The sequence below is a fragment of the Hoplias malabaricus genome, chromosome 11, assembly GCF_029633855.1.
Source record: "Hoplias malabaricus isolate fHopMal1 chromosome 11, fHopMal1.hap1, whole genome shotgun sequence".
NCBI lineage: Eukaryota > Metazoa > Chordata > Actinopteri > Characiformes > Erythrinidae > Hoplias > Hoplias malabaricus.
In genome coordinates, this window is record NC_089810.1 from 15,936,872 (window position 1) to 15,962,905 (window position 26,034).

General features: G+C 39.4%; 1 protein-coding gene across 1 annotated transcript in view; it reads right to left on the bottom strand.

The window, feature by feature from the left end:
• Positions 1-9,043: 9,043 nt before the first annotated feature.
• Positions 9,044-26,034, bottom strand: part of spon1a (spondin 1a) — a 108,017-nt gene continuing 91,026 nt past the window's right edge. Inside the window, exons 8-16 of the mRNA XM_066685222.1 lie at positions 23,962-24,163; positions 20,852-20,992; positions 20,153-20,228; positions 19,101-19,283; positions 15,795-15,965; positions 14,235-14,402; positions 13,873-14,037; positions 10,882-11,148; positions 9,044-10,650 (exon numbers count right to left, since the gene is read on the bottom strand). Coding sequence (XP_066541319.1) covers positions 10,487-10,650; positions 10,882-11,148; positions 13,873-14,037; positions 14,235-14,402; positions 15,795-15,965; positions 19,101-19,283; positions 20,153-20,228; positions 20,852-20,992; positions 23,962-24,163 — 1,537 coding nt within the window. The 3' untranslated portion in view covers positions 9,044-10,486. The remainder of the gene's footprint in view (positions 10,651-10,881; positions 11,149-13,872; positions 14,038-14,234; positions 14,403-15,794; positions 15,966-19,100; positions 19,284-20,152; positions 20,229-20,851; positions 20,993-23,961; positions 24,164-26,034) is intronic.

Sequence of the window (26,034 nt, forward strand, 5' to 3'; positions counted from 1 at the left end):
TGTGGGGGCTGGTTTAGAGCTTAGCAAATCCTGTTAAGAATGTGAAAAGCACCTGGTGGAGGTGGTCCAACTGCTCTTAACATCCTCCTGTTGCTCTCCTCCGACCCTTTCTCTCATCACTTCTTGGTAAAAGCAGAGCCACTTTGTAGGCCTCCTCTTCGTCTGTGTGGGATTTCAACACTATGTTTGGAAAACACACAAGCTCGCACTTGCACCCATAAACACACAAACACTTGTCATGGTTTGAGGAAAGCCGTTGCCACGGAAACACACACACTATTGGTGCAAGGCACGGGCAAGAGTGTTTGATCATTCAGCTGAAGACTACACATTGCAACGTGGAGGAGAGTACAGCTGATGCTTCTTTCTTTTTCTTTTTTCTTTTGGAGCCTTTTTACCGTGCAATGCTTCAGGACCATGGACAGTGGCCGGTGGCCATTAACAGACGCTACTCTAGTAGCTTCAGTATGTACTGTGCATTAGCATTGCCCTACTCATTTATCTTATTAGCAGCTTGAATATCCTGAACTAAATTAGACTGGGGAAAATATAGCATATCAATGTTCTAATGAAGGAAGCTTACCTAATATGTGAAAATCCGGTGTCAGATATTTGAATCCCTCACCACAGGAGGGGAGGAGATTAATTCTTCTTAGCAGTGCTTTCTGCACATACTGGAGCAGGGTGCTGTTGTCATAGCAACATGATGCTTGGTGAACGGCTGAGCAGCGGCAGGCTCGGGTGCTTTAATTGCTTTATCAGGGAGACTCTTGTGCCTGTCTTTCACCATCCTCATTTGCCATGAGCTCACATTCATTATCTAATGATAAAGCAAGTCCTGTTGTCAACTTGATCCTTCCATAGAGCAAACAGATTGGTATCTCAGAGGACTTTTTGGATTGTATCCCTTTCTTGCTGCAATTAAAGCTACTTTGGGTGCCATATGCTTTCCATCTGGAATTATTTTACATACAGCCTCCACATCTGCTCAGTACACTGCTGAGAATAGTATTACTTACTTATAGTGTCAGGCTTCGTGGCATGGAAACCAGTGTTTGGTTTCTTTTGAAAGAATACGCAGAAGGTATTTTGATTGAGATTCACAAAGAGAGTACTTTAGCAAACACTCAAAATGAACGTTTCATCTGTTTAAGTATTAGAAACTACATTCATTTCCTCACTTCATATTCACAGCACAGGCTAGAGAGAGTCCGAATTATTCGTATTCAGATTTGAGAGAACAATGTTATCATCATTGTGATCATTTCAAAGGGTCATGCTCTGTAGTTTATTTATTTAGATTTGCTTAAGGGAGCATTCACAGGATACATTTTACTCATCATTTGAAAAATATCCCCCTGACATGGTGTATTTAGATGTAATTATTCACAAAATAGAAAGAAAACAGAAGTGCTCTGACTGTGGTTTTTATGCAGAGAAGATGTGAAAAGATTGATATTCTGTGAAACTTTATTCTCCTGACAATCAAACGTCTTATGCAACACTAGCTGCACTTGGGAAAGGTCAGAGGCAAAGTGGGTCAAACTGATCTTTGAGCAAAACAGTGTGGTGCGCAACAGTCAAGGTAACATGGTGTTTTCTCTTATTCAAAAACATCACAATTTCGAAGCGATTTTTGCAGTTTTGCTGCTCATCATCCCTTAGGTTCATTATGATTTCCGTTTGAATAAAAACAAAACAGCAAATCATTTAAGGCCTGCTTTTAATTGAAAATAGTACAAAGACATTATTTAAAATTAAATCTATACTTATTTTCAATTTGATGCCAACTGACAGTTATGTAATGCTCCTAAGAAACAAATTAGCTTAACTCTCAACACTTCAGGTCAGAGAGAGGGGACAGGGGTTCACCAATCTGAATATGCAAAAAAAAAAAAAAGCAACAATTCAAGAATCATGTTTCTCAAAAGTAAACAACTTGGGGATTTCATGATGTAACCTAATGTGGGAAGGTAGTGGGAATCGCTGCATGAGCTCAGAAACATTTCCTAAACAAATCTCTGTCAACACAGTTCTTTGCTGATTCCATAAATGCAGGTAAAAATCAAGAAACCACATATAAACATAATCTAGAAATGCCAGCACATTTTCTAGGCCCAATCCGATTTAAGATGGACTGAGATTAAGTAAAAAAAAAGTGTCCTGTAGTCAAAATCATGGATGATGTGTCCTCTGGGCTCGTTCAAATACAGCATCCACAGTGGTCTGGGGGTGCATTAATGTACATAGCATGGGTGGTTTTCTCATCTGTAAATGTACAGTTAATGCTGAACGATATGTACAGGTTTTGGAGCAACATGGTGCCATCCAGACAATGTCTTTTTCTAGGAAGACCCTGCTTATTTATGTAGGACACAGCCAATCCACAATCTGCATGGATTACACTCTAGTGCACTGTGCTGCCCTTGAGCAAGACACCTAACCCCCAACTGCCTCCCATGCCCAAGGTGGGAATGGCTGCCTTCCACTCCATGTGTTCACTGCCCCTAGTTCACTAGTGTGTGTGTGTGTGTGTGTGTGTGTGTTCACTGCCAACTATGGGTTAAATGCAGAACACATTTTGTTATATGCTGAAAAAATTTTAAGTTTAAAAATGACACTAATTGTTCTCTTCAATTCCCAAACGTTTACAGAGTGTTAAGAAAAGTGGTCTTGCAACACAATGATAAACAAGCCACAGCAATCTGTTTTTATTCAATTTATCACTGCTTTCTGGAAATGGGATCTTCTTTTCCAATATTTTGATGTAATATGGCAAAGAGTCTAGATGCTACATTTAGTCCATATTTGGAAATTAAATGTTTCCTTACATACCAGCTTCTTCAGTCTCCAGCACTTTAGCTCCTCCCATTCCCACCAAAGCTAAATGAACTGATATTATTTCTGAACATCTGGACTTCCATCAAAAATCTAAAGGACAATTTTAGTAGCCTCAGTGGGGATTTGCCACAAGAAGTGGAGAGTTGTGATGTTTGCAATGTCACTGATATAAACAGACAGATGTACACCTATACACAACACACATGCCCTTCTCTTAAGACTTTATAACCTTCTAAACTCCCAGACAGTGACAAAGCAGTAGTCAGAGCTTTTTAGGAATTTAACAGGATTTGACCAAAAAAAAAAAAAAAAAATAAAAATCAGAGAAGGGCTCCTGATCAGACACAGGCTAAGCTCCAGTAATGGAAGTGTATGCCTTCTTCATATCCTTTTTCCCCCCTTAGCATTACCATATCCATAAAAATCACATTTTCTCCTTCTGTGCCTTTTACTGAATCTGACTAGGCGGCAGATGCCAAGTTTTAAATGGGTGACCATATTTCTTTTCCAAACCTGCTGTTACTAATAACCTGTTTATTCCTTAATAACCCACTGCAATGTTTCTCTTTTTCATACACATCTGAAATGCAAATACTACTGTGAAGTGTACTGGAAGGGGTCCGTATCTTTTAATTTTCATAATTCACACAATGCTCAATGGATTTTCTAAGACTTTTATTACCCTCTTTGCATCGTAAACAAACAGCCACCAGAAGATTCTAATGACAGTCCAAAAAATCTGCACAGTAGCTTCATTTATTCATCCATTATCTGTAAGCACTTATCCAGTTCAGGGTTGCAGTGGGTCCAGAGCCTACCTGGAATCATTGGGCGCAAGGCGGGAATACACCCTGGAGGGGGCTCTGGTCCTTCACAGGGCAACACAGACACATTCACCTATGGACACTTTGGAGTCACCAATCCACCTACCAACGTGTTTTTGGACTGTGGGAGGAAACCGGAGCAAACCCACGCGGACACAGGGAGAACACACCAACTCTTCACAGACAGTCACCTGGAGCAGGAATTGAACCCACAACCTCCAGGTTCCTGGAGCTGTGTGACTGCGACACTACCTGCTGCACCACCATGCCGCCCTAAAGAGCTCGCCAAACAGGAACTTGAACCCTGGACCCTCAGATTAAAAGTCTGATGCTCTACTGACTGAGCTATCCAGGCTCTTCAGTAGTTTCTCCTATGCTCATTTTATAATGTTATACATTCTTTCACTTTCATATATTTACTTTTAATGTTCTTATTCAACAGAGAATGGGCTGTATCCAGCCTGCTATAAATATGTGTATTTTCTGATTCTATGTGGGCCCCACATGAAGAAACCTTACAGGTCTAAACATGAAGCCCCCCCAAGCACCCACACCCCTTTCCACATTCCCCATACGACTTATATTTAAGGACATGGTTATGTACAGATATCATTGATGAAACTTGTTTTCTGAGTATGTTTGCTTTGTAACGAATTAAAGAATCATATTCCTTTTTTGAGGTAATATTATATTTGTTGGTAACAGCATCTTTTCTGTTTGTGATTTGCCATTCTTTAACTCTGGTGCCTTAGCATTTTATTATAGACCTTTCAGTTTCAGTGCTGATACATGCTGGATATTCAGTGCTAAAAATGCTGCACATTCTGCTGTTGCACTGTAGTTCTGTATGTTATTCAGTGTTTGCGCTCATACTTCTGTAACTCCACTCAGATTGTTTTCTGGAAATATATATTTTTATTGAGCCATTATTTTGGCCCAGTAGCACTACTTTGAATTGACGATAGATTTATGCTTCTCTCTAACTATAGAGTAAATAAAATGAAACACACAGAATATAGAAATTAATGTGGAGCTGTAAAATGATAAACAACCCAAAAGAACTGGGTACAGGATGCTCATGTATCTGTCACATTACTCAGTGTGATTTCATTTCCCTGTGTATTTCACACAGCTTTCTGTAAAAGTTGTTCTGATTATATCTAATCAATGCATTACATAAATTAGAATCTAGTCTGGAGTCAGCCCTGCTGATTATATAAAGGATAAAGGATTGATCTAATACTGTAGCCTTTGAACATTTTCAAGCTTGAGTCATAACCCTTTATAGCATAAACCCATAATCGTTTAGCATACAGTAGGAAAATGAAGCAGCTGGTCTCTCTGGGGAGAAAAAAGAAAAGAAAATTGTGTTATGTCTTTCTCTATTCTTTATTTCACATCCTAAAACAATCGCTGAGCAGAGGCCCAGGGCTGAAAAGACAACTTTAAAGTCTTTAAAGAGATAGTAAAGCATCTCACAGCAGAAATGGTGACTATTAAAATATCTCATCCTTTCAGAAAGCTCATGTCCAGTCTCGTTACTATATTAAGTGTATTACAGCCCATTCCCTTGTTAGCGGCTCCTTTCTCTTTTGACCTTTGTGCTCTCCATTGTTCAGCCAAAACACCCAGCTCCAGACTGTAGCACACTGACATTTTGCAGGTGTTAAACGCTACATTGAGTCTGACTTGTAGGACATGAGAACTCCAGCGTGCTTTCTTTACGCATTCATGGATTCAGTCTCAGCTGATTGTTAATCAACACCATAAAGTGTGTTGTGATTATTTGCAGCTCTGATGTGGATTCACTGATTAAATATGAACTCTCGTGATAAGACGTGCAAGGATTAGAGACCACCTGCTAGGGCTCATTTAGATGTTTATTAGACTTTGAATATTGTATCTCATCTGTATGTTGATGTGTGTGTGTGTGTTTGTTTGTCAGAGATAAAATGCAAATGCTAAATCAAACTAAGCTGTAGTCCCTGAAGGTTTACATACAATCCTCCATTGCTCTTCTATTGACTGACTCTCTTATAATCAAGCACCATTAATTATCACATATTCCATTTACAGTGAGGAACTGAATTTGAGTAAGTTACTAATGTTGCACTTGTATGCGGGGTTATGTATGTTCATCATTGCTGTCATGACAAACCTTGCATCTCCATAATGGTTACATTACAGGAAAGATGAAATGCCTTTGTGACCAAATAGTATTCTGTGATATACATTAGCATTATCTGTTAGATACAACTCTTTCAATTAAGTAATTAACTGGAAAGTATGAAATGATATAAATGAAATGGGGTGACCTCTTGAAGCTAAACATGAGCTTGTGGTCACTATGCTCAAATCAAGATTTATTTATTTATTTATTGAGTCTAAAGCCTTCCAAGAAGATTAGCAGCTGTAACTGCCACAGAAGGGAACCCATTAACTCTAATTAGCCTTAATTAGTGTAGTTTACAGAAACGAATGACAGAAACCAGTCACACATTGGTGTCTTCACACATAATGTAAATATTACCTGTCTATTTTCAAAGTGTATAAAAATGACAAAAATTACAATTGTTCATTGCTTTATTGCACCACACAGCAATCATGGATTGTATAAGGGAACATTCTATAGTGGTTGTGGGCTGGAGTCCATAGTGAAAAAGTATGAATCTAGACACGATGTGACTCAGAGTGCCCCTTATGAGCACAAACAACAGTGAGCAGCTAAATTTATCAGAATGAGGGCGGAGACAGGTTGTAGGTAAGATGCCAGTTGTCAGTGTGGGTGAAGTTAGCGGCTCCTACAGTACTAACAGCAACGTTGTTGGTGTGATTAGTGTGATAATTTTGAACTATATTATGAGTATTATCTGTGGAGCAGTGAAACTGTGTTCTCTGGAGCAATTGAGTTCCATTCACTACCTTTAGAATGTGTTAGAATGGCTCTAGCCAAAATGATCCAAAATTAATTAATCATAATTATCAGAAGCTTTTACCACAAATGGGTCAAACCTTAATGACCTTTTGTACACAAACTCTTGGCCCTGTAAAGTATATTGTGCTGTTATAAATTGCATTGACGCCCCATAGATATTTTTATGATGTTATATAAGTATACACACATGCATCTCTCGCTTTACCACATTGGTACACAGTGGTACAGTTACATTTTTTAGCTTTGGAAGTCATGGGTAGGCACTGGGAGTACCCCCCCCCCCCACCCCCCTTAGACAAGAAGGCTTGGACAAATGGCTAATAGAGATCTTCAAAACAATTACACATCCTCAAAGGTGTCTGCTGTTTTTTAAAAACAATCTGAGACACATTCTAATTAGTGACTTCACTCATTAAAAGCCTTTACCCGCACAGGTGATAGTTTATGCATGGCTTGTATAATCTGTACAGAAAAGCATGAAATTAAATAATGTGCTCTGGAGCAGCTGAAAGGGAGCTTACTTATAGTCACTGTTCAAAGCTAAGCATTAGAGGTCTTTGAAGCCCATAGTGCTGTTTTTGGAACAGTAGATTGATGTTTTCTGGAACTCCATGTAATAATTTGGGGAGGAGTCAGAGTGGGTTTTGTAAAGTGAAAAATAATCATTCACCATCTGTACTTGGCGTAGCTATTGTCCTTGCTATCAGTCCAACACAGAGTGTAAAGCCTTTTCTGAGTAGAGGATGTTTATATTAGGTAAAGGAAACTCAATTCATTGTGCCCATATTTCTGTACACAGGCTGTGGTCATGGTAGTGCTGAGATTCAGAGGCTCTACTATTATCAGAATTAGCAACTGATGTTGCAGAATGTTCAAGCAGCACTGGGAGTTCTGTTTATTCCAAAATGGCTGAGTGTCTAAAACCTAAAGCAATCAGCTGTGAGTTCATACCTGCTGCCATAGGCTCTACATGAAAGAAGTACCTTTGACAAACAGAGGTGGAATCAACAGCAGCTTAAACCACTGTTTTTCAACACAATTCACTCACACGTGCCCTCAGCCCTCCAGTGATTTCAGTGGACATTTAACACACGTCAACAGCATATCACCATAACAATTACCAGCCATGCTCTGTGAAGGCAGTGTCAGTGGTGGGGTGGGAACGGGGTCTCCTGTTACCATGGTGACAGAGATGTACAACACTGGCATGCCAGCACTGAATAATTCACTCACACACTAGGCACATGCATATGTATTGCTGTCATCCCTGTCATCCCATCTCCCACAGTGAACTGGAAGCTGTTTTGAAATTTGTTGTCTGAAACACATGTATGTTTAAAGAGGCTGGTGAGTGTATTTGTGTGAAACTCTCCCCATCATACAAGCCTTTCTTGTTCCTGTCCATTCACATATATGTTAAACTCAGAGAAAAAACAGTTTATTCCAAGTCTGCAGTATCACACTAACATGCAAAAAGGCCTGGATTTAATGTGCAAGTTTGAGTAAGACTGTTCTCTGCTGAAAAATACAAGAGAATAATTTCCTGCACCTTAATATGCTGCATGACCCGTGCCAGCTACAGAAGTGTAAAGGAAGAGCTTAGCTAAGTGGGTATCGCAGCAGACTTTTTTCAAAAGCGACGGTCGCGTATCGCAATATTTTGGTTGCCATGGTAACCACGTTTAGCGGGTACACGTAAAGCTGTATTGGCTTGATAGTAATCAGTGTTAAAGAGGGGACATTCCTATAGCTATATATTTTCGTGCAGCCCCTTTTTTCCTTCTCCAAGGCCACTCTCAACGCCACTTTTTTTTCTATATATAAGCGCTGTGATGGGCTTTTAGCATCACCTAGTGTACACGGCCTGGAACTGTATCTGCATTTATTCCATGGGAGTTTTATTTTGGGTGTTTTGCTAGCTCCATCTTGTGTACAACCTTCGGAAACACAGCTGCTGCGTTAATGGAAACTTAAGAGTACAATTTCCATGCCAGTATTAACTAGTTCATAGGTAATTTGCTCCCTTTGCTTCAGTAATAACATATTGACTTGTGGTACAATATGTAAGAACATTGCTGTGAGGGTTTGATGTGATTCAGCTGTAAACACACATTAGTGAGATGTATGGATGTTGGAGTATTAGTTTTGGATCAGTTCATACATGAAATTAAAATATTGAGCTCATCATAGCAGTTCCACCTGTTGCAGGGGTTTCAGAGCCCTATAGCAAACACTGGATAGTGAGGCTTATGTGTAGCTGCTTCAGAGCATCCCATTCTATTGTATGCTTACAGAAGTGATTGCACAAGCAGTAGATGTAACACTGGTGTCCACGGGTGCAGTTCAGCTAATTAATTAATTCAAAACATTTGGGTGTTTATTTTAAATGTAGTACATATAATTGGTAGATAATACAAGAATTAATTAGGCAATTTGTCACATTCACTTTTATTGTAAAGGTGGAATATTCCAAAATATTTTTTTTGTGTGTGTGTCAGGGGAGCAAAGATGGTGAAAGACAACTATAAAACATCTACACAACACTTTGGTAAGAATCTTGGATTACAATCTGAAAAAAAAAAAAAAATCTCAGGACAAATTAACACTGAGCGAAAACGTAAACTAGAAATATGGCACCTACATATTACAGCTGGGTAAAACTAAAAACCACAACAGTTTTGTTTCTCTAAAAACTTTTTGGGAGGTTTAAAAATGCTGGAATGGCTAGTTAGCTGTGCTTTTATATATGAGGGATATGACATTATATACGATAAAACACTTCTATAACTCCTGAATTGATTTATAGCCAATATCATAAAACAACAACTTTACAATAAATCTTGCAAAATAATTCTCTATTCAGCACAGCTAGATTTCACGCACTGCAAAATCACCTCTAAAATGAGTCCAAGATCTAAAAATGTTCAACTAAAGTAGTGTAACGTAAACAGTCTCATTGCTCCATGGCTGAAAGGCAGAGGGAAATCTCTGGCACTCTGAGAATTGAGTAAAATCCTCTGGAGCTTTACGGTGGTATTGTCGTGCTTTTATACCACCTGTCAGTCCAGTTCCTTCAAGTTAATACTTCAGATTCTTGTCTTGGCTGAAAAGATGAGGCCTTGCATTTTACATGGCATTGTATGGCTGTTACTTTGTTTTTATTTACTTATTTTTAAAGTAATCACTGAGGCAGAAAATATAAAGGGCATGTCAGCCAATAATTTAACAAATGCCATTGCTTGCAGCGCTCTGAATAAATGTATTGACCACTTTCATCTGTGAGCCATATGTAACACTGGCAGCGACGTTTATTGAAATATTGAAAAAAGGTATACCTCCCTAATAATTGTTCAGTTAGACCATAAAGCGCACACAGTCAGTTTCCTGCCCATAGGTCAAGTAGGAATTCTGATGGAGAAACCCCTATGACTACGTTCGGCACGGGTTTAATGTTTATCTAGACTGAAACATACCCTGAATAACTGATTCCATTTTTGTCTCAGATCAGTGAATCTTTGTATGCTCACTGCATAACAGACGATCTTGCATTTGCCTTGGTCAGCACTGTAAATGTAACCTCTAAACCTCACCCCTTCAAATCCTGTCAATGGAAGGTAATTCAGCAGTCAAACTTAGATAAAAATGTACTGGAAATCAAAAACTATTTAAACAGCAACTCTAAAGCTATCCCTTCATTCCTTTTCCAACAAAATGTGGCTCACTAATATTCTAGTTAAAAAAAGGAAAAAAAAAGGCATAAAAATGACCAAAATGTTGCACCATGCCGACCCTAAACAGAGTGCCTCGTGCCACTGAAAGTCAGTGATCAACATTAAAGTCCTATCTCCAAGCCACAACATGTCCCTTTCAATGAGCCTCTCCAGCCCTAGCAGGGATGGACGTTACACGCTCGGATCTCCTTCCTGTCCTTACAGCTGGTTAACTGGGAGATCTTGAACCTCTTCTTGGCTGTCATTAGCCTCTCCTGGATCCCGCCGCCACACAATTTAGTACAGTCTGTCCACCCAGACCATGGCTTCATCTTGCAGCCTGTTGGAAGAGCCAATGTAGAGTAAGAGGAATACGATTCACGTAGCTCTCTCTAATACTGAAAATACATTACCATATGTAATAACATTGTTCTCTAAGTTTCAGGTAATCCTCTAAAAGTTTGAACTGGGATGTGGAAGTCAAATGGATAAGGCTAAAATAAATGACTGGAAAGAACGACACTGATGCCCACATTTAGTCAAAACTTAAAAGAGTAATAATGATGTTCACCTGCAAGCTCATCGGTAGCCTCATCTCTGCCCTGTTTGTTCTTCCTTTTCTTGCGAGCCTCTTTGCGTTTCTTCCTCTCATCACTGTTGGCACTACCTTGGTTACATTTCCTGATCTTGCATTTTTTCCTCTGGATGGTCTCGGGGCAGGGGTCTCCCCCAAACTGAGGCTCCAGCTTTATCATTCGAGTCCGGATCATGTGACCCTTCCCACATGATTTATTGCACTCCGACCATTCAGCCCACTCAGACACCATACAGTCTGAAGCTAAAATTAGAGAAGAAGAAAAAGAAATTAACTGGGTTTAACAACTTTCACAATCAACGCTTCTTTGCTGAGAAATGTATTTATATTCTAAAGTATTACAAATAAACTGAGCTTAAAACTATATAAATAAATCATACTGTCATGCTTGATCCTATTTGTCTGACGGATGTCTGTGATTTTCGTATTTTCTTGTTAAACCCATTTCCTTAAAACATTTACAAGTTCAAATTTATAAAAACTTTCAGCTTTTATACTGACTTTTCTAGCTGAGGCTACAGTGGCAGCCAGGCCAGGAACTAGCATTTAATCTCACTTTTCGTACAGTGCATTTTGTATTACATCATTGTATTCCCTAACCAAAAGTGTGTAAAAGCCCTACAGTACCCAGCATGCATTACTCCCATAACTGTGAAATTAAGCACACCTTCAATTATCCACTCCAGAGTGCTTTTTTCCCATTTGCTAGAAAATTCCTAGTTTTTAAAATAGGAAAATCTCACTTTGGAGATTACTGCAACAAGGAAATAGTTGAGCAGGAATGTTTACAAGAGTGGCAGCCGTGGCCTAATGGTTTGAGAAGTTGGTTTGGGACCACTCATTCCCCACAACCTGCAGAAAAATTTAAATTTGAATTCAGTTTCCCCGCTCAGCATCCTCGGCTGTCCCTACTGCACTAGTTTGTGTGTGTGAGTGTAAGTGTGTGTGTGTGTATGTGTGTGTGTGTGTGTGTGCATCTACAGCATGTCTGAGAGCCAGTTACAGTTTTCATTTTGGCTGGAGTTTTCCTTTGACATTTATATGATATTATTTCAGAGCAGACAGCTCACTGTAGGTGATCTGACGTGAAAGTACATCATCTAACAATGTCTATACTCACTTCTTCACAATGATTATCATGATCATGTTCAGACAATTTAAATTTATTTTAAATTTCAGTATAGTCTCCTGTGCTTGCTGCCAGTGTCATCATTGCCGTAGCTGTTTGAATCAGTCTCACTTTGCATCCTCTGACCCTTGGGCTGGTTGGATGGTCCAGGGACGTTGTCATCCTCCAAATGATCTGTTCCACTGTGTGGAAGGCTGTTGTATAATGGACACCATGCTGGAGAATTATGTTCACCTGAGGCCTCAAAGGTGAGTCCCAAGCCATCTGCGTTTCACCGAAGTGTGTTTTCTTGCACAGAATCCCCCTTATACCATTTATTTCTGTTTGTTTCGAAAATTTTTTGTTGCACTTGCCAGCAGCTTGCCTTTTTGGACGCACCTCATTAAGCTATTAATTGCTTCTTCATTATAAGACCCGAGGGAATGGATCCAGCCCAAGGATCCTGACATGCTCTCCTGAGCCGGGTTCAACACAGTATCCATTTCCCACACATAAACAATGGGTGGAAATTGAATTTCAAAATCTCCACTCTGCACTACAAGGCCCAGTGAGATGTCGGGATCCTGACCCTTAACCTTAACCTAATCCGATAATTCCTCCCATTCATTCTCTTAATCTTCATCATTACCATCATATTCAATACATTCTTCCATACTTTCACCACAGCCATCAACCTGTGCCTCGTCCTCACTGCTGCCGTAAACAGCACTAAAGTCCCCACTTTGTGGTTCTTCCCTCTTCATCACTGAGGTTTCTGTCCACAGGAGCTAAGCCAAGCAATGGAGATTAAAGATTTTCTTCATTGTCACTAAGCATGTTTTCTCTGTCCTGCTCCAGAACCATTCAGACCTGAGCGTGTATGGCATCATTAGGCCTGCTTGTTTACTGTTACAGCGGCCATGACGGTTCCATAAAACATCATATGGTTCCTACACATCAGGAAACACTTCTAGAATATTGTAAAGCTTTCTACAACATTCCAAACTGCGCTGTCTACATGGGTTTTGTATTTTAAAGAATGGCATAAGAATAAAATGAAATATTAATTAGGAAAACTTTGACCATAAAAGTTCATTTTCATTTAAATTCACATGAAATATAAATAAATAAAATGATGTCATGTCCAACAAGCTCAGAGGGGTTAAACGTTTCTGAATTCCAATTTATTTTTTGAACCTTAATCTAATTTGAGGCAAACAGAGTTTTTCTGCTGCTCTGCCATCTACATGATTTGTATTGATTCCCCGGTGCATGGTAAGGGCACAACCGCCTACCTCCATAAATAATGAGTTTTTTGAGATCAGATTTTTTTTTCTTGTTTTGCGTTAAAACACACAATACAAGCAAATGGATTCATTTACAGGGATGTGCTGTGTGTGAGTGTAAAGGGGAAGGGATGTGCCTAAAAATGCTTTTTTAAATATGCACATTACATATTAGACCTCTGAGGTTATACAGTCAAAGTATTTCATAATTTTGGCATGAACATGTGTTTATAATCATGGCACTTTGGCAGCGTGCATTTCTCCACTTGAGGTGTTAAAGGAGGTGCAACAGACTGCATTTTAACTATGCACAGCATTTCATACAAAATATCACTTCAAAATGTGGTTCAAGTGTCAATATTTAGATATCATCCACTGAGAATACACTTATGAAAATTTAAATGCAAAAAGAAAAGAAACATCTATACAATATCACCTGTGTAAATGTTAAGGCAAATGTTATATTTTATGTTTTTTTCCCCTCTCCAATATGTTAAACTCAAGCTAATAAATTGTGCATTCAGATTTACAGAACATCAGAAATACTTTAAGCGTGTGTCAGTTTTTACTCACGACATTCTGGAAGCATGCATTTCTCCACTTGTTCCAGTTCCTCAGTGCACTCTCCCAGTTCCACAGGGGATTTAAGCATGCGTTGGCGTGTGCGTGTGCCTTTACCACATGTCACACTGCAGTCACTCCAGTCAGACCATGGAGACAGTAAGCATGGGATTGTATCTGTGAAGACATCCATCATTTATGTCAAAAACTTTAGAACATTGAAAAAAGAGATTCTGTACAATTCACATTTTTAATTTCCATAAATAAGATAATACAAAAATACTGTATATACCACACACACACTCAATTCAATAAAAACTACTGACTGTTTAATAATAAAGATTATTGCTTTAATTCTGATGGATTCAACTCACGACACTCTGGCATCATGCACTTCTCCACCTCCACCACCTCTGCCCCGCAGATGGAGCCATCAGATGGAGGCATTTTTACCATGCGCTCCCGGCGCTTCATCCCTAACCCACAGGTGGCACTGCAGGCATCCCACTCCCCCCACTCCGTCACCAGACAACTGCTAGGAGCTACAGAGAACATACAAAAGAGAGGAGGTTGATTGATGAGGTAATGTTATTCAGACCATGATTATTACTGATTAGGACTGTCTGCATATGGAAATACCAGTAACTAAACACCCTACAATAAGGGTTCATTAGAAACGTGCATACTTCCTTTACCCCAAACAGCTGGTTACCAAGAAGCGTTTAGTGAACTAGAAATGAAGTTATAAGGCTATTATAGATCATTTGTGATAGAAACATTCACCCCCGGCACTTTTTTAGAAGAAATAACTAAAGCGCACAATTTCCTTTGAGTTAAGGGACACAATGCTGATATAAAGTTTGTTCAAATGCTAAAAATAACAATGGCATAATACAATTGTTTTCAGCATTTGCATAAATTTAGTGGATATACTGTGATAATTCATTATAACAATACATATATTCTTTTATGTAAACTGTCCAAAACCAGCTACACAAAGAAAACCTATATGAAGTCAAAACAAGGCCAAACATTTTGTGGAAAAAAGCAGGATCCATAACAATTTAAATATTGTAAAGGAGAGGACCAATTAATATCAAGAGTTTTAAAAACAGTTTGTGTGGATTATACTCTGTGGGCAGGTCTCATCTCCAACAGCCAATGACTGACTAGAACCAGCTCTCTCTTCTAAAAGGGCCAAAATTCTAGAGAGAAACTGTTCCACCTGAAAGTGAGACTGAGAGACGCGGATGTGTTAACTTATGTGAACATAGGTTAAAAGCATATAAAGTTAAAAAAATTCAAAATTCATAACTCTAAAGAAAACTTCATAAATGGTAAAAATGTGTTTCTCCACTAAATATCAGCTCCTTTGAAAATAGGCTTTTGTCCCATGTTTAGAGAGAATTTCAACAAAAAACATGAATGACATACAGACTTCTCTCACATTACTGTTGCTGGGTTTGTGATGATTATTAGAATGTGTAGCTTTTTGGGAACAAACTGTTTTAGGTTGGTGAAATTTGTTAAAATGTCAAAGCATGTCAGAACACCTCAGACGTGGCTGAAAGGCCTCAGACTCTAGGGGGTTAAGGATTCTGATTAACGGTTCACATTGTGTCTCGTATTGGAACAGTGCCAACAGAGCCATTTCAATTCAGATCTTTTGGACATTCAATACCTGTGCTTTTCAGTGAGAAGTTTCTCCAGGGAATTTACATTTTCAAAATAAGACTTTAATCTCTATGACTTTAATTTCAAAAATCTTTTAAACTTTATGACATGGCATATTGTTTATTTCATATTTATAGACACTCTGTCCATTTAATGTTTTAACTTTGTGGGTATATATTACACTGTAAAAAAACCAAACAATAATTAATCATTTATGCTTATTTTAAAATATTCCCTTCAGAACAGTGCTGTGTACTCACAGCAGTCTTCATTGACTGTGCATGGCTCAGTCTCCTCAGTGGGTAGTGTGCAGGTGAAGCCATCATCAGGAAACTGCTTTACATAACGTTCTCTGGAGCGTGTTCCCAGACCACATGACACAGTGCACGGAGACCAGGTGATCCACTCTGACATCATACATGTTGTAGCATCTAGAATTTACAGACAGGTCATTTCTTGCTGGTTTTAAAGTGTAATACAGTTTAATTCAAGTATTAAACAACACAATGGATATTTTGCTCTTTTATTTTTATTTTAACTATTTACTTAAGGTCACTTACACTAGTGTCCTCACTGCACCAGTTCTCATTTATTTATTTTAGTGATAAAATACCCCTAAATAAAATATATTTTATAAGTGAATCTGTTTTACATTATCACAGTAATCTAATACCCTGCAGCAACAATGCATTTAAAGTGGACTTCCCCTTATTATTTACAATGTCTGCAACAATGAGATTTCAACAAAAATGAGTGGGATTCTGTGAAATGGTGCACTACAGAGAGACTTAACGTCTCACACGTCTTATTGTCTATATGAGAAATCAACGTATCTCCTTCCCAAAACGTTGTAATAAACATGTACTATTTATACTGGTACAATTGTGGTAAATCTGAAATAGAATGTAGCTTTTGTCCAGTTTTACTTTATACTGACCTGCTTGATTTACGCTGTGCTGAATGCACATTCATTTAAAAATTTTTTAGACTGAACATAGTAAATGATCTGAAAAAATCTAATGATCCTCTCTGAAAAGCAGAGTCCAATCACTATGAAGTAAACAGCTGTAAGACATTTTAATTTTGAGGTATTACTTAGCTCTATTTTCAAGGTCAATTATATAATTAATAAAAAGCTATCATTACCCTTGCCATTTCAGAAAAGCTTTTTCAGCTTAGACACAATCATCAGTCAATAAGAGCTGTTAATGACCCATTAAATGCTAAGGAAACCAAAGCTGCCTAGTGGGGAGTGCTCATACGTGACAGTGGGATAGTAAAAGACTGACACCAGACTATCATTTTGTTGAAAAAAGAGGGTGGGTGGGGGTTAGTATGACAGGACCAAAGATGAGCTCCAGAGTGGCCTAGCTAATCTAAATTAAAGGGACTCTTGCATGTGTTCATTTTAGATCTTCAGCTCCCTGCAGTGAGAGTCAAAAAACACTGTAGTTCTATAATTTTGTAGGTGACATAAAATTTCTATTTCCTACTCTGTCCCCCACTCTAGACTACCTAGAGCCTCATTAACACTTACTCTCACAGCACAGTCGCTCGCTTTATTGGCCAGTGTACAAATGAGCCAAGGTTTTCATTGATCCCTTCTGGCAAATAAAAAAACTGTATAGAACCAGCTTTGACCTTTTAGTGTCTGCAAGCAGAAATCAATGCAGCAGCTTGTAAAAAGCAAAGCCAGAGGCTTGTCCAGACATGATATGCAGGTTCTGACTCCTAATAAAACCTTCCCTTATTATGACTTTGGGAGTTATTTTTCCCCCCAAAATGTCTTTCAGTAAAACATGATGACCCATGTCCCATTCATGCACCTCTAACCACCAACCTGGCATGACTATGAAAGTTCTGCTCCCCTTAGAATGACCTAACATAAAGCTAAGAAGTTTAGCTCCCTACAGGGGAAAGTACAGTGTTTCATACAGATTAAGCTTCCTTGTCAACAGTTAATATAGTTGTAATTTCAGAATGTTCTCACTGATGTGATATAAAGGAAAATAGATGGATATAACTAAGAGTTATAGGGCAGTATCTAATATCAAAGTTGGCTTATATTAAGGTCCATAATCTCTGGATTTATTTAAGTAAAAAGAATAGATTTTCATGTAAAACCTTATTTTGACAAAATATTTGTAAATATTTTAAATAATTTGAATATATAACAGTCACACAGCTCCAGTGATCTGGGTTTGGGGTTCCAGTCCCACTCCAGGTGACTGTCAGTGAGGAGCTTAGTGTTTTCTTCCGTGAAAGTGTGAGTTTCATCCGGGTGCTCCGGTTTCCTCCCACATTGGTAGGTGGATTGGCGACTCAAAAGTGTCTGTAGGTGTGAGTGAATGTGTGAGTGTCTATTGCTCTGTGAAGGACTGGTGTCCCCTCCAGGGTGTGTCCCCGCCTTGCACCCAGTGATTCCAGGTAGGCTCCGGACCCACCGCGACCCTGAATTCGTTAAGCGGTTACAGATAATGGATGAATGAATGAATAAATATTTAACTAAATAAATGTCTATCACAGTTTACTGTCAATGTCCATACAAAAATATTTATCTAATTTTAGTCAAATTAAAATTTTTAAATGAAGCACCTCATGCAACTGGCTTGTAAATTGTGATGGAAAAATGCAGATTAACACTAATGAGTAATGGTTAATGATAACTAATGATTTATATTAATGATATAATATATTCAGGGAGTAATGGTATTGATTAATCTTTATTTCTTACTAAATTAAGTGTGCAGCTTAGTGTGCTTGTGACCTGAAAGGACTTGTTACATTGTGTTGTGTTACTGTGACCCAGGAGACAGCGGAGACTGTGGGAAAGTGCTGAAAAGAGCAATTCTGAGAGTAGTAGGGGAGACTAAATGGAGTGGAAGAAGGGTGTCAACAAACTGAAAGACACCCCTCACCTGCAACCATTTCTCCTGACAGTAATACATTAGGATCCACCAATAAGGGAGTGTTTGGGTTGATGTAATAACGCATGATGGTGTACGTGACTGGGGTCATATATATACTGCATGTTTTTGTTCAATAAATGACAGATAAGAGAAAATCCTTGACTATGTGTCTTTATTCCTCTGGTCTCCCCAAAGAATTCTTTGAGCATTGATCTTCTTTCCTGGTGATACTTAAAGATTAATTTTAGATTTGCCATAACATAAATTACTAGCTCATATACATACACACTAAAGTTTAGTAACTGCTCCATAAGGGACACTACTCATTCTTCGCTTCAATGACACTGTATCCTTGTGTGTCATTTGATTATATCAGCTATACATTAAACTGAGTTGAGTTGCTTAAAAACCTCTATAAAATGACCTGCATTAAAACACAAGGACATTATTGTTTTCTGCTGTGAATTTAGCCATTTACTGATTTTCTGTAACATCTTTATCCTGTTCAGTGATGGGGAGTGTCCCAATGCATGAACAGACCCTTCAAACTGGCATGGAGAGTGCAGTTTTGTTTAATTTGTCTCCATTAAAATCCATAGCATTATAAGTAATAACTTCAGTTTCAACCTTCTACCACACAGAAGTCAGGATGCTCACCTTCATCACTGCAGCCAGGCCCCATACAGGGTTCAAAGTCTTGTGTGTGAGGACAGGGCACACTGAGGTCCAGCTGGGCTTTCAGCATCCTCTGCCTCATCCTTTTGCCCTTTTCACAGGTGGAGGAGCTACAGGCCGACCATGGTGACCAGTTGGAGTAAATACATGTCTCAGGAGTGTCATCTGATGAACGGACAGCAGTAGATAGAGAGAGTTTGAAGCCAAGTAGAAGAAAAAAGGGAAATGTAAAATCCTTTCCTGTGGGCTCTAATGTCCTTCCACAAGGACAGGAGTCCAGGACTGTAATATATGCAAAACTCAAACAACAAACACAGCACTTTCATCCACAACTTCAACACACACACACACACACACGCACGTGTGCCCCCTGATTTAACAAGACCCTGCACATTTATCAGTACTGCCAAAATCCTAACAATAAACCTCTGTAAGTCTCTAGGGATTTTATGCTTTTGTTGGCTGCTAAACTGGTTTATGCTAAATTGTAATACCTGGAACATTTAAACACAAAAATTGGTTAAATAAAAGGTCAAATATAGAATGAATCCTGTGTCAGTTTGGGTTCAAATACAAATAAGAGCATATTAATACTAACGAAGGCTTGGGAAGCAGCACAACAGTCAATATTATTACAGCCTTTTAAAAATGTTTAGCATTTCTCCAAAAGATATACTTGTGAAACTTCTGGTGCCTGGAGACAGCAAATTAAAAGTATATAAAGTTCACATCTTGCACAATGAACAGTTTTGTGAATTAAAGTATAATAAAATTAATATCCAGGGGTGACGTATGTTTCAACTGTTGAGATCAAATCTCTAGAGTCTAGAGAGACATCTTATAGCAAGGCTAGGTATTAGCTTCATCTTAAAATCATTGTGATTCTCTGACCTGTAATGGGAAGAAGCCTCTAATTGTTACCTTACACACACACACACACACACACACACACACACACACACACACACACACACACACAGGCTGATTTAATGTCCTATGTTTCATATGTAATGAAATATATGAAATATGCCGACCTTCCTCCTTCTCCTCCTGGGCGATATCTGCCACTATGTCGTCCACGTTATCGGGCACAATGTTGCACTGCTCACCCTGTGGCCACAGAACACACAAACCAAAGCACACACTCACCTGTTTGCAGATGTTTATCACATCAAAAAACAAAGATTCTACCCACCCCTTGGATATCATGGATATCATAATAAAAGACAGTGTTCAACAAGCTGAACATTTCACTTTTGGTTGCACAGTAGCCATGGACCCCACATCTGAGGAATTCATTAAAATAAAATCCAGTGGTGCCCACTGGGTCATGGACTTAATTCGGCAAGCATAGTAATGGTGTGTATCCAGCAGAGTATTGATTCACACACCGACACAGGGCGAGATATTAATAACTTATAAGTATCTGTCCTCAGACAGCAAATAGACATGTCTGCAATAACAAATCACTGAGCAGGGGTTAAGGCCAGCTGTCTGGCTGTGGGGCAACTGCTATACACTGCCATTTACAACAAAAATATCCAATGCCTCATTTAATTTATAGTAGCTCTTTCAAAGGGCGCTACACGACTCATGAACACCTTCTGAACTGAGCTTCAATAAAGTTTCAGAGAGCTTCAAAAAGTAAAAATAGAATTTTGTCAACAGTAACAGGAAGAATCCTCTGTATATGAAGCACATAATCCTATTTACAGACTGATGGCAGAACATACCTTGCGGGCAATTCTCTCCACCACCACCCTGGCCACGGGTGTTATAGCGCCCCCCTCTGGGTCATAAAATGGACTTTGAGGATGGTCCAAACTAGTGAGAGGACGAATCTTCTCCTGCGGCACCGTGGGCTTGTTGGGAGACTGTGAAACACAAGTAATGCATTATAAATGACTTATTTAAAAAAAACAACACTGCTTTCTAAACTTCCTTTATGTTTTATAATTAAACAATGTATTTGTTGATATAGATTTGTTGATAAGAGAAATATAAATGATATGTCAAAAGGATAAAGCCGATAAATCCTTATAGATGTGTGAAAAGGCAGAGCTAAACCACTGTATCCTGAAATGGTGGATGTACATTTCATTACAAAAACAATGAATGCAAATCGACCTGTTTGAAGTTTGAAGTACATATCGAAGAAATAAAATGAGGCAAATCTGGTTTTCAAATGAATTGCCATTTAAGTTACTGTACAACATGTATCACACTTTCATGTGCTGTTTTATTGACCATAAAAGTACTGGCGTTAATGGAGTAATACAGTTCACATTACTGTGAATTTTTACTTGTGCTCTGAGCCTCCACTGTGTCTCTGAGTGTTAAAATCCCATTAAACTCCAACTGCAGAACTGTCATCGTGGCCCTTTGGGCTTCACACAGTGAGATTTGTTGTATTCTGCTGGGGCAGGGTCAGTGACAGGGGACAAATCCACCACACACTGCCAGGGGGTCTCACAAATTACACACATATCAGCTCCCTACAGAGTGGCCAAACTTCACAATCCACAAAAGATAAGCTACCTGCTAGACGCTTTCAGTCCCCAGGGCTCCAGCAAAAACAGCATAGTGTATGACAGGGATTTGATCAAAGAGTCTCATGTTTTATCCATAGATTTGGCTCTTTAATGTTTATGAACAGTTGTTTTGCTGAAATATTATGAGCCACTGCAAAGGGAACTGTCAGAGTTTACTGAAAGATGTTTTTTGTTCCCCTCACATAATCTATCACACCAGCAGATGGCAGAGTCATGCTGTGGACATTAGGACTACTGTCCAAATCCATACTCATAAAATTATGTTTGCATAATCTTTGTGATAATAAACATATAAAAAGCTGATTTTTTCCTGTTTACTGTCTGATTGTGTGAATGTGTCATACATTTTCAATGAGGAAATATCCTGTGCAGGAAATCTAAATCAGTGTTACAAACAGCATGACAGCATTTTTTTCCGGGATCATAATTGAATGTGTAATAAAAGAGCAAACAAATGTGTTTTGGTAACTAAGGTTGAGAACAGACTTTAGTAAAGTTTACTGTGAGCTGTCTTCTATAACGGGCAGCAGGTAATGTTGCAGTCACACAGCTCCAGGGGCCAGGAGGTTGTGGGTTCAATTCACGCTCCGGGTGACTGTCTGTGAGGAGTTGGTGTGTTCTCCCCGTGTCTGCGTGGGTTTCCTCTGGGTGCTCCAGTTTCCTCCCACAGTCCAAAAACACACATTGGTAGGTGGATTGGTGAATGTGAATGTGAATGTGAATGTGTGTGTGTGTCTGTGTAGCCCTGTGAAGGACTGGCGCCCCCTCCAGGGTGTATTCCTGCCTTGTGCCCAATGATTCCAGGTAGGCTCTGGACCCACCGTGACCCTGAACTGGATAAGCGCTTACAGATAATGAATGAATGAATGAATGTCTTCTATAACACCAGGAAGAGTCGGAGTGGTGTTTGTGACTCAAAACTAATCATCAAACCTCGGTACCAGAATTACTGCTGTTTTCTTGGCTGAATGCCATCCAAACCTCACCACAACATTCCAACATCTACTTGAGATGACATACTCAGGGTCACACATGGAGAAGCAGCATATGTTGCAGGATGTTCAAGGTCCTACCCTTTTTATGGCTTAGCCCTTTTGTAGTACATCTAGATGCCAAACATTCTTTAATTAATTATGAATTTATTAATTAATAACCTTTATTTCCAATTCCTATTTCTGTTATATATTTAAAAGTTTTTAAAAAACAAAAACCTTAGTAGCTTAGCAATCTCTACTTATTGGCAGAGTTTACAATTTGGGGGAATATCTATAAATCCTGTCATAACTTTTACATATTGTATGCTTTATATTTGTTCCATAGTTTCAGCACATAAACATTTTGCAGAGGGTATACTTTAAAAAAACCCTTCATTGAAAGGTTCTTCAAGGAATCAAATGTGGTTAAATTGTAATGAAATTGTAATGACACTGCACCAAACACAGCTTTATGGACAATTGTTTTTACAATAGTAAGATTAGTGTCAGAATTGTAATAGAGAACTATATCAGGTTGAGCTTTATGGGTTTAAAATGCCGTGATTGTATTAATGGGCGTGTATGCGCTTGATTGTATTAATGGGATTTTATTAATAAAATCAACCCAGAATCATCAAGGGCAAGGCAGAAACACACCACGGATGGAAGCCAGTCTACAGGGCATCATACACTCACTGACATTTATGGCCACTTTTGCACGGCCAATCCACCTACATTTGTTTCTGAACTGTGGGAGGAAAGCCACACAAACTCCTCTCAGACAGTGACCCGAGGCAGGGCTTGAATCCACAACCCCAGGACCCTGGAGCTGTGAGACAGTGACACCTGTTGCACCACCATGCTGCCCTCTCTAAAAATATATATTTAACTCCTTAACATGCCACACTGTCTTGCCTTCAGTCACACCCTCACACTACTCTAAACCTTCTGAAAAGTAGTAGAAGCAGTTTCTGCAGCAAGCTTTGAGAAAGTACCACTAATAACTACTATTATTAAACCTAAACTACATTTTGCCATTTGCTCCCATAGCTTCAACTTCTTCCTGTATCCCTGCAAATGTGTGTGTGTGTGTGTTTGTTTATGTGACTGTCAAACCCCACATTAACCAGAGTCTCCAGTGAACACTAAACTGCCAACTCCTGCCCACAACATGGAAAGTCATCTGCAGTTCAGCAAGTTTAGAAATGAGCGCCAGCCATCGCTCAAAGTCACACAGAGGGCTTTCCCTGGAAAGATTTACATAACAGCATCACTCATCAGTCTGACAGAAGGGAAGTGAGTCACATGGACACTGACCTCATAAGTGACCCCACTGTCTGTGCCTGCATCCCATGGGATCATATCCTGGACCAGCTTCTGGACCCAACCGCATTCTTTGGTGCAGAGGTCCTCAGCTGAGAGCCCCACATTCCAGTCAGGGCTGGGCCCCAGCATGGTCAGGAAGGACATGAGGTGGCGTGTGCGGTCCACAGAGAACTCTGCAGAGGGGGCCGCCCGGCTGCATGAGAATAGAGACAAAAGGCAAAGATATATTTAGATGAGGGTCTTTATTTCTTTATTTTAAGTTAAAACCTTAATACCTTAGCAATCTCTCTTTATTTGCCGAGGTTACAATTTGGGGGAATATCTATAAATACTGTCATAATTTCCACACATTTAGATTTGTTCCATAATTTGAGCACAAACATTTTGCAGAAGATATTCTTTAAAAACCCTTCTTTGAAAGGTTCTTCAAGGAATCAAATGAGATTATTTATAATGACACTGCACCAAACACAGCTTTATGCACAATTGTTTTTTACGAGTGTTGTCACGGTACCAAAATTCCAACTTTTACCTGCCTAAATATCTCGACACCAATATAGAAACAATACCATGGCAAAAACGTCAGGAAAAGTAATGCCTTTTCTCTACAAGCGGAGGGTGGTCTGCAAAATCCCTAAGGAGGCCAGCGCTGCAGAACCAGAAATCCATAGGGAGGAGTTGGATGTGATCCAGCTTCTCCCCCATTGAGTTTTCATTGGATTAGACTAAAACTGGCTCCTCCCAGTACAAGCTCACCCTTATCCTAACCTCCCAGGAAGAAAGAGTTGGATGTGGGCGGAGCTGGATGTGATCCGACTCCACCCAGTGGATTTCTGTCTCTGCAGTAAGGAGCATTTGGGGGGAAATCCCTGGTGTCTGCTTGTTAAAAGTGAAGCCATACGTGACGTTTTGCCATTTCTGGGTCCAATCACGCCTTCTGCTCCACGTCGTACATTCATAAGGCATGTTTACTGTTTGAATAAAGCTGAATGCCTCGATCAATTATGGGATCTCAGTTCAGGAGTTCAGAAAATAGGAATACATTCAACATAAAAGGATGCAAACGTGTCTTTGGCAGCACTTTTTGCACATTCGCAGCTCATTCTGATCTGTGTGAGCTGTCATGTGGACCGACAGTGCTACTCCATCTCTGGAGCAGACGAGCCGTGTTGAGGGAGCTGTAGAAGCCGTGGAGAGTGAGAGACGTCATTCCCGCTCATGGTCAGTCCTGGTGTTCTAATGAGTTGTGCTACAGGTGATTCTCTATATAAAGATGTTAAGGTTTGTACAGAAAGTTGCTGGTGCTAGTCTGTTTTTTTAAGTAACTAACTAGAAGGTCCAAAAGTCGCTAAGGGAGGGAGAGAAGGCAAAGCACTGTGGGTGCCCCCTGTGGCACTCATTGGAAATACAACTCATCATATTATTCTTAAAGTACTGGTATATGTCGCAGTCACACAGCTCCAGGGGCCTGGAGGTTGTGGGTTCGATTCCCGCTCTAGGTGATAGTCTGTGAGGAGTTGGTGTGTTCTCCCCATGTCCGCGTGGGTTTCCTCTGGGTGCTCCGGTTTCCTCCCACAGTCCAAAAACACACGTTTGTTGGTGGATTGCGACTCAAAAGTGTCCGTAGGTGTGAGGGTGTGAGTGAATGTGTGACTGTGTTGCCCTGTGAAGGACTGGCACCCCCTCCAGGGTATATTCCCGTCTTGCACCCAATGATTCCAGGTAGGCTCTGGACCCACCGCGACCCTGAACTGGATAAGGGTTACAGAAAATGAATGAATGAATGAAGTACTGGTATTCACTATATGGGGTATTGTACCATTTTTAATGAAAAAGTATTGAGATACTTTTATAGTATCTGTGTACTGTGTCTAAGTAAGACACTGGATAAAGATGCCAGAAATATATATAAAAAATAAATAAATAAATAAAAATAAATCACTTCTCTAAAAACTGAAAAAGGACAAGGGGAGTAACGAATGGTTTAAATAATGGCGGAGCACAGGGAGGTCAAGGGTGTGGACAGAATAACAGAGACTGGAGAAATAGCTGAAGTGAGGGAAA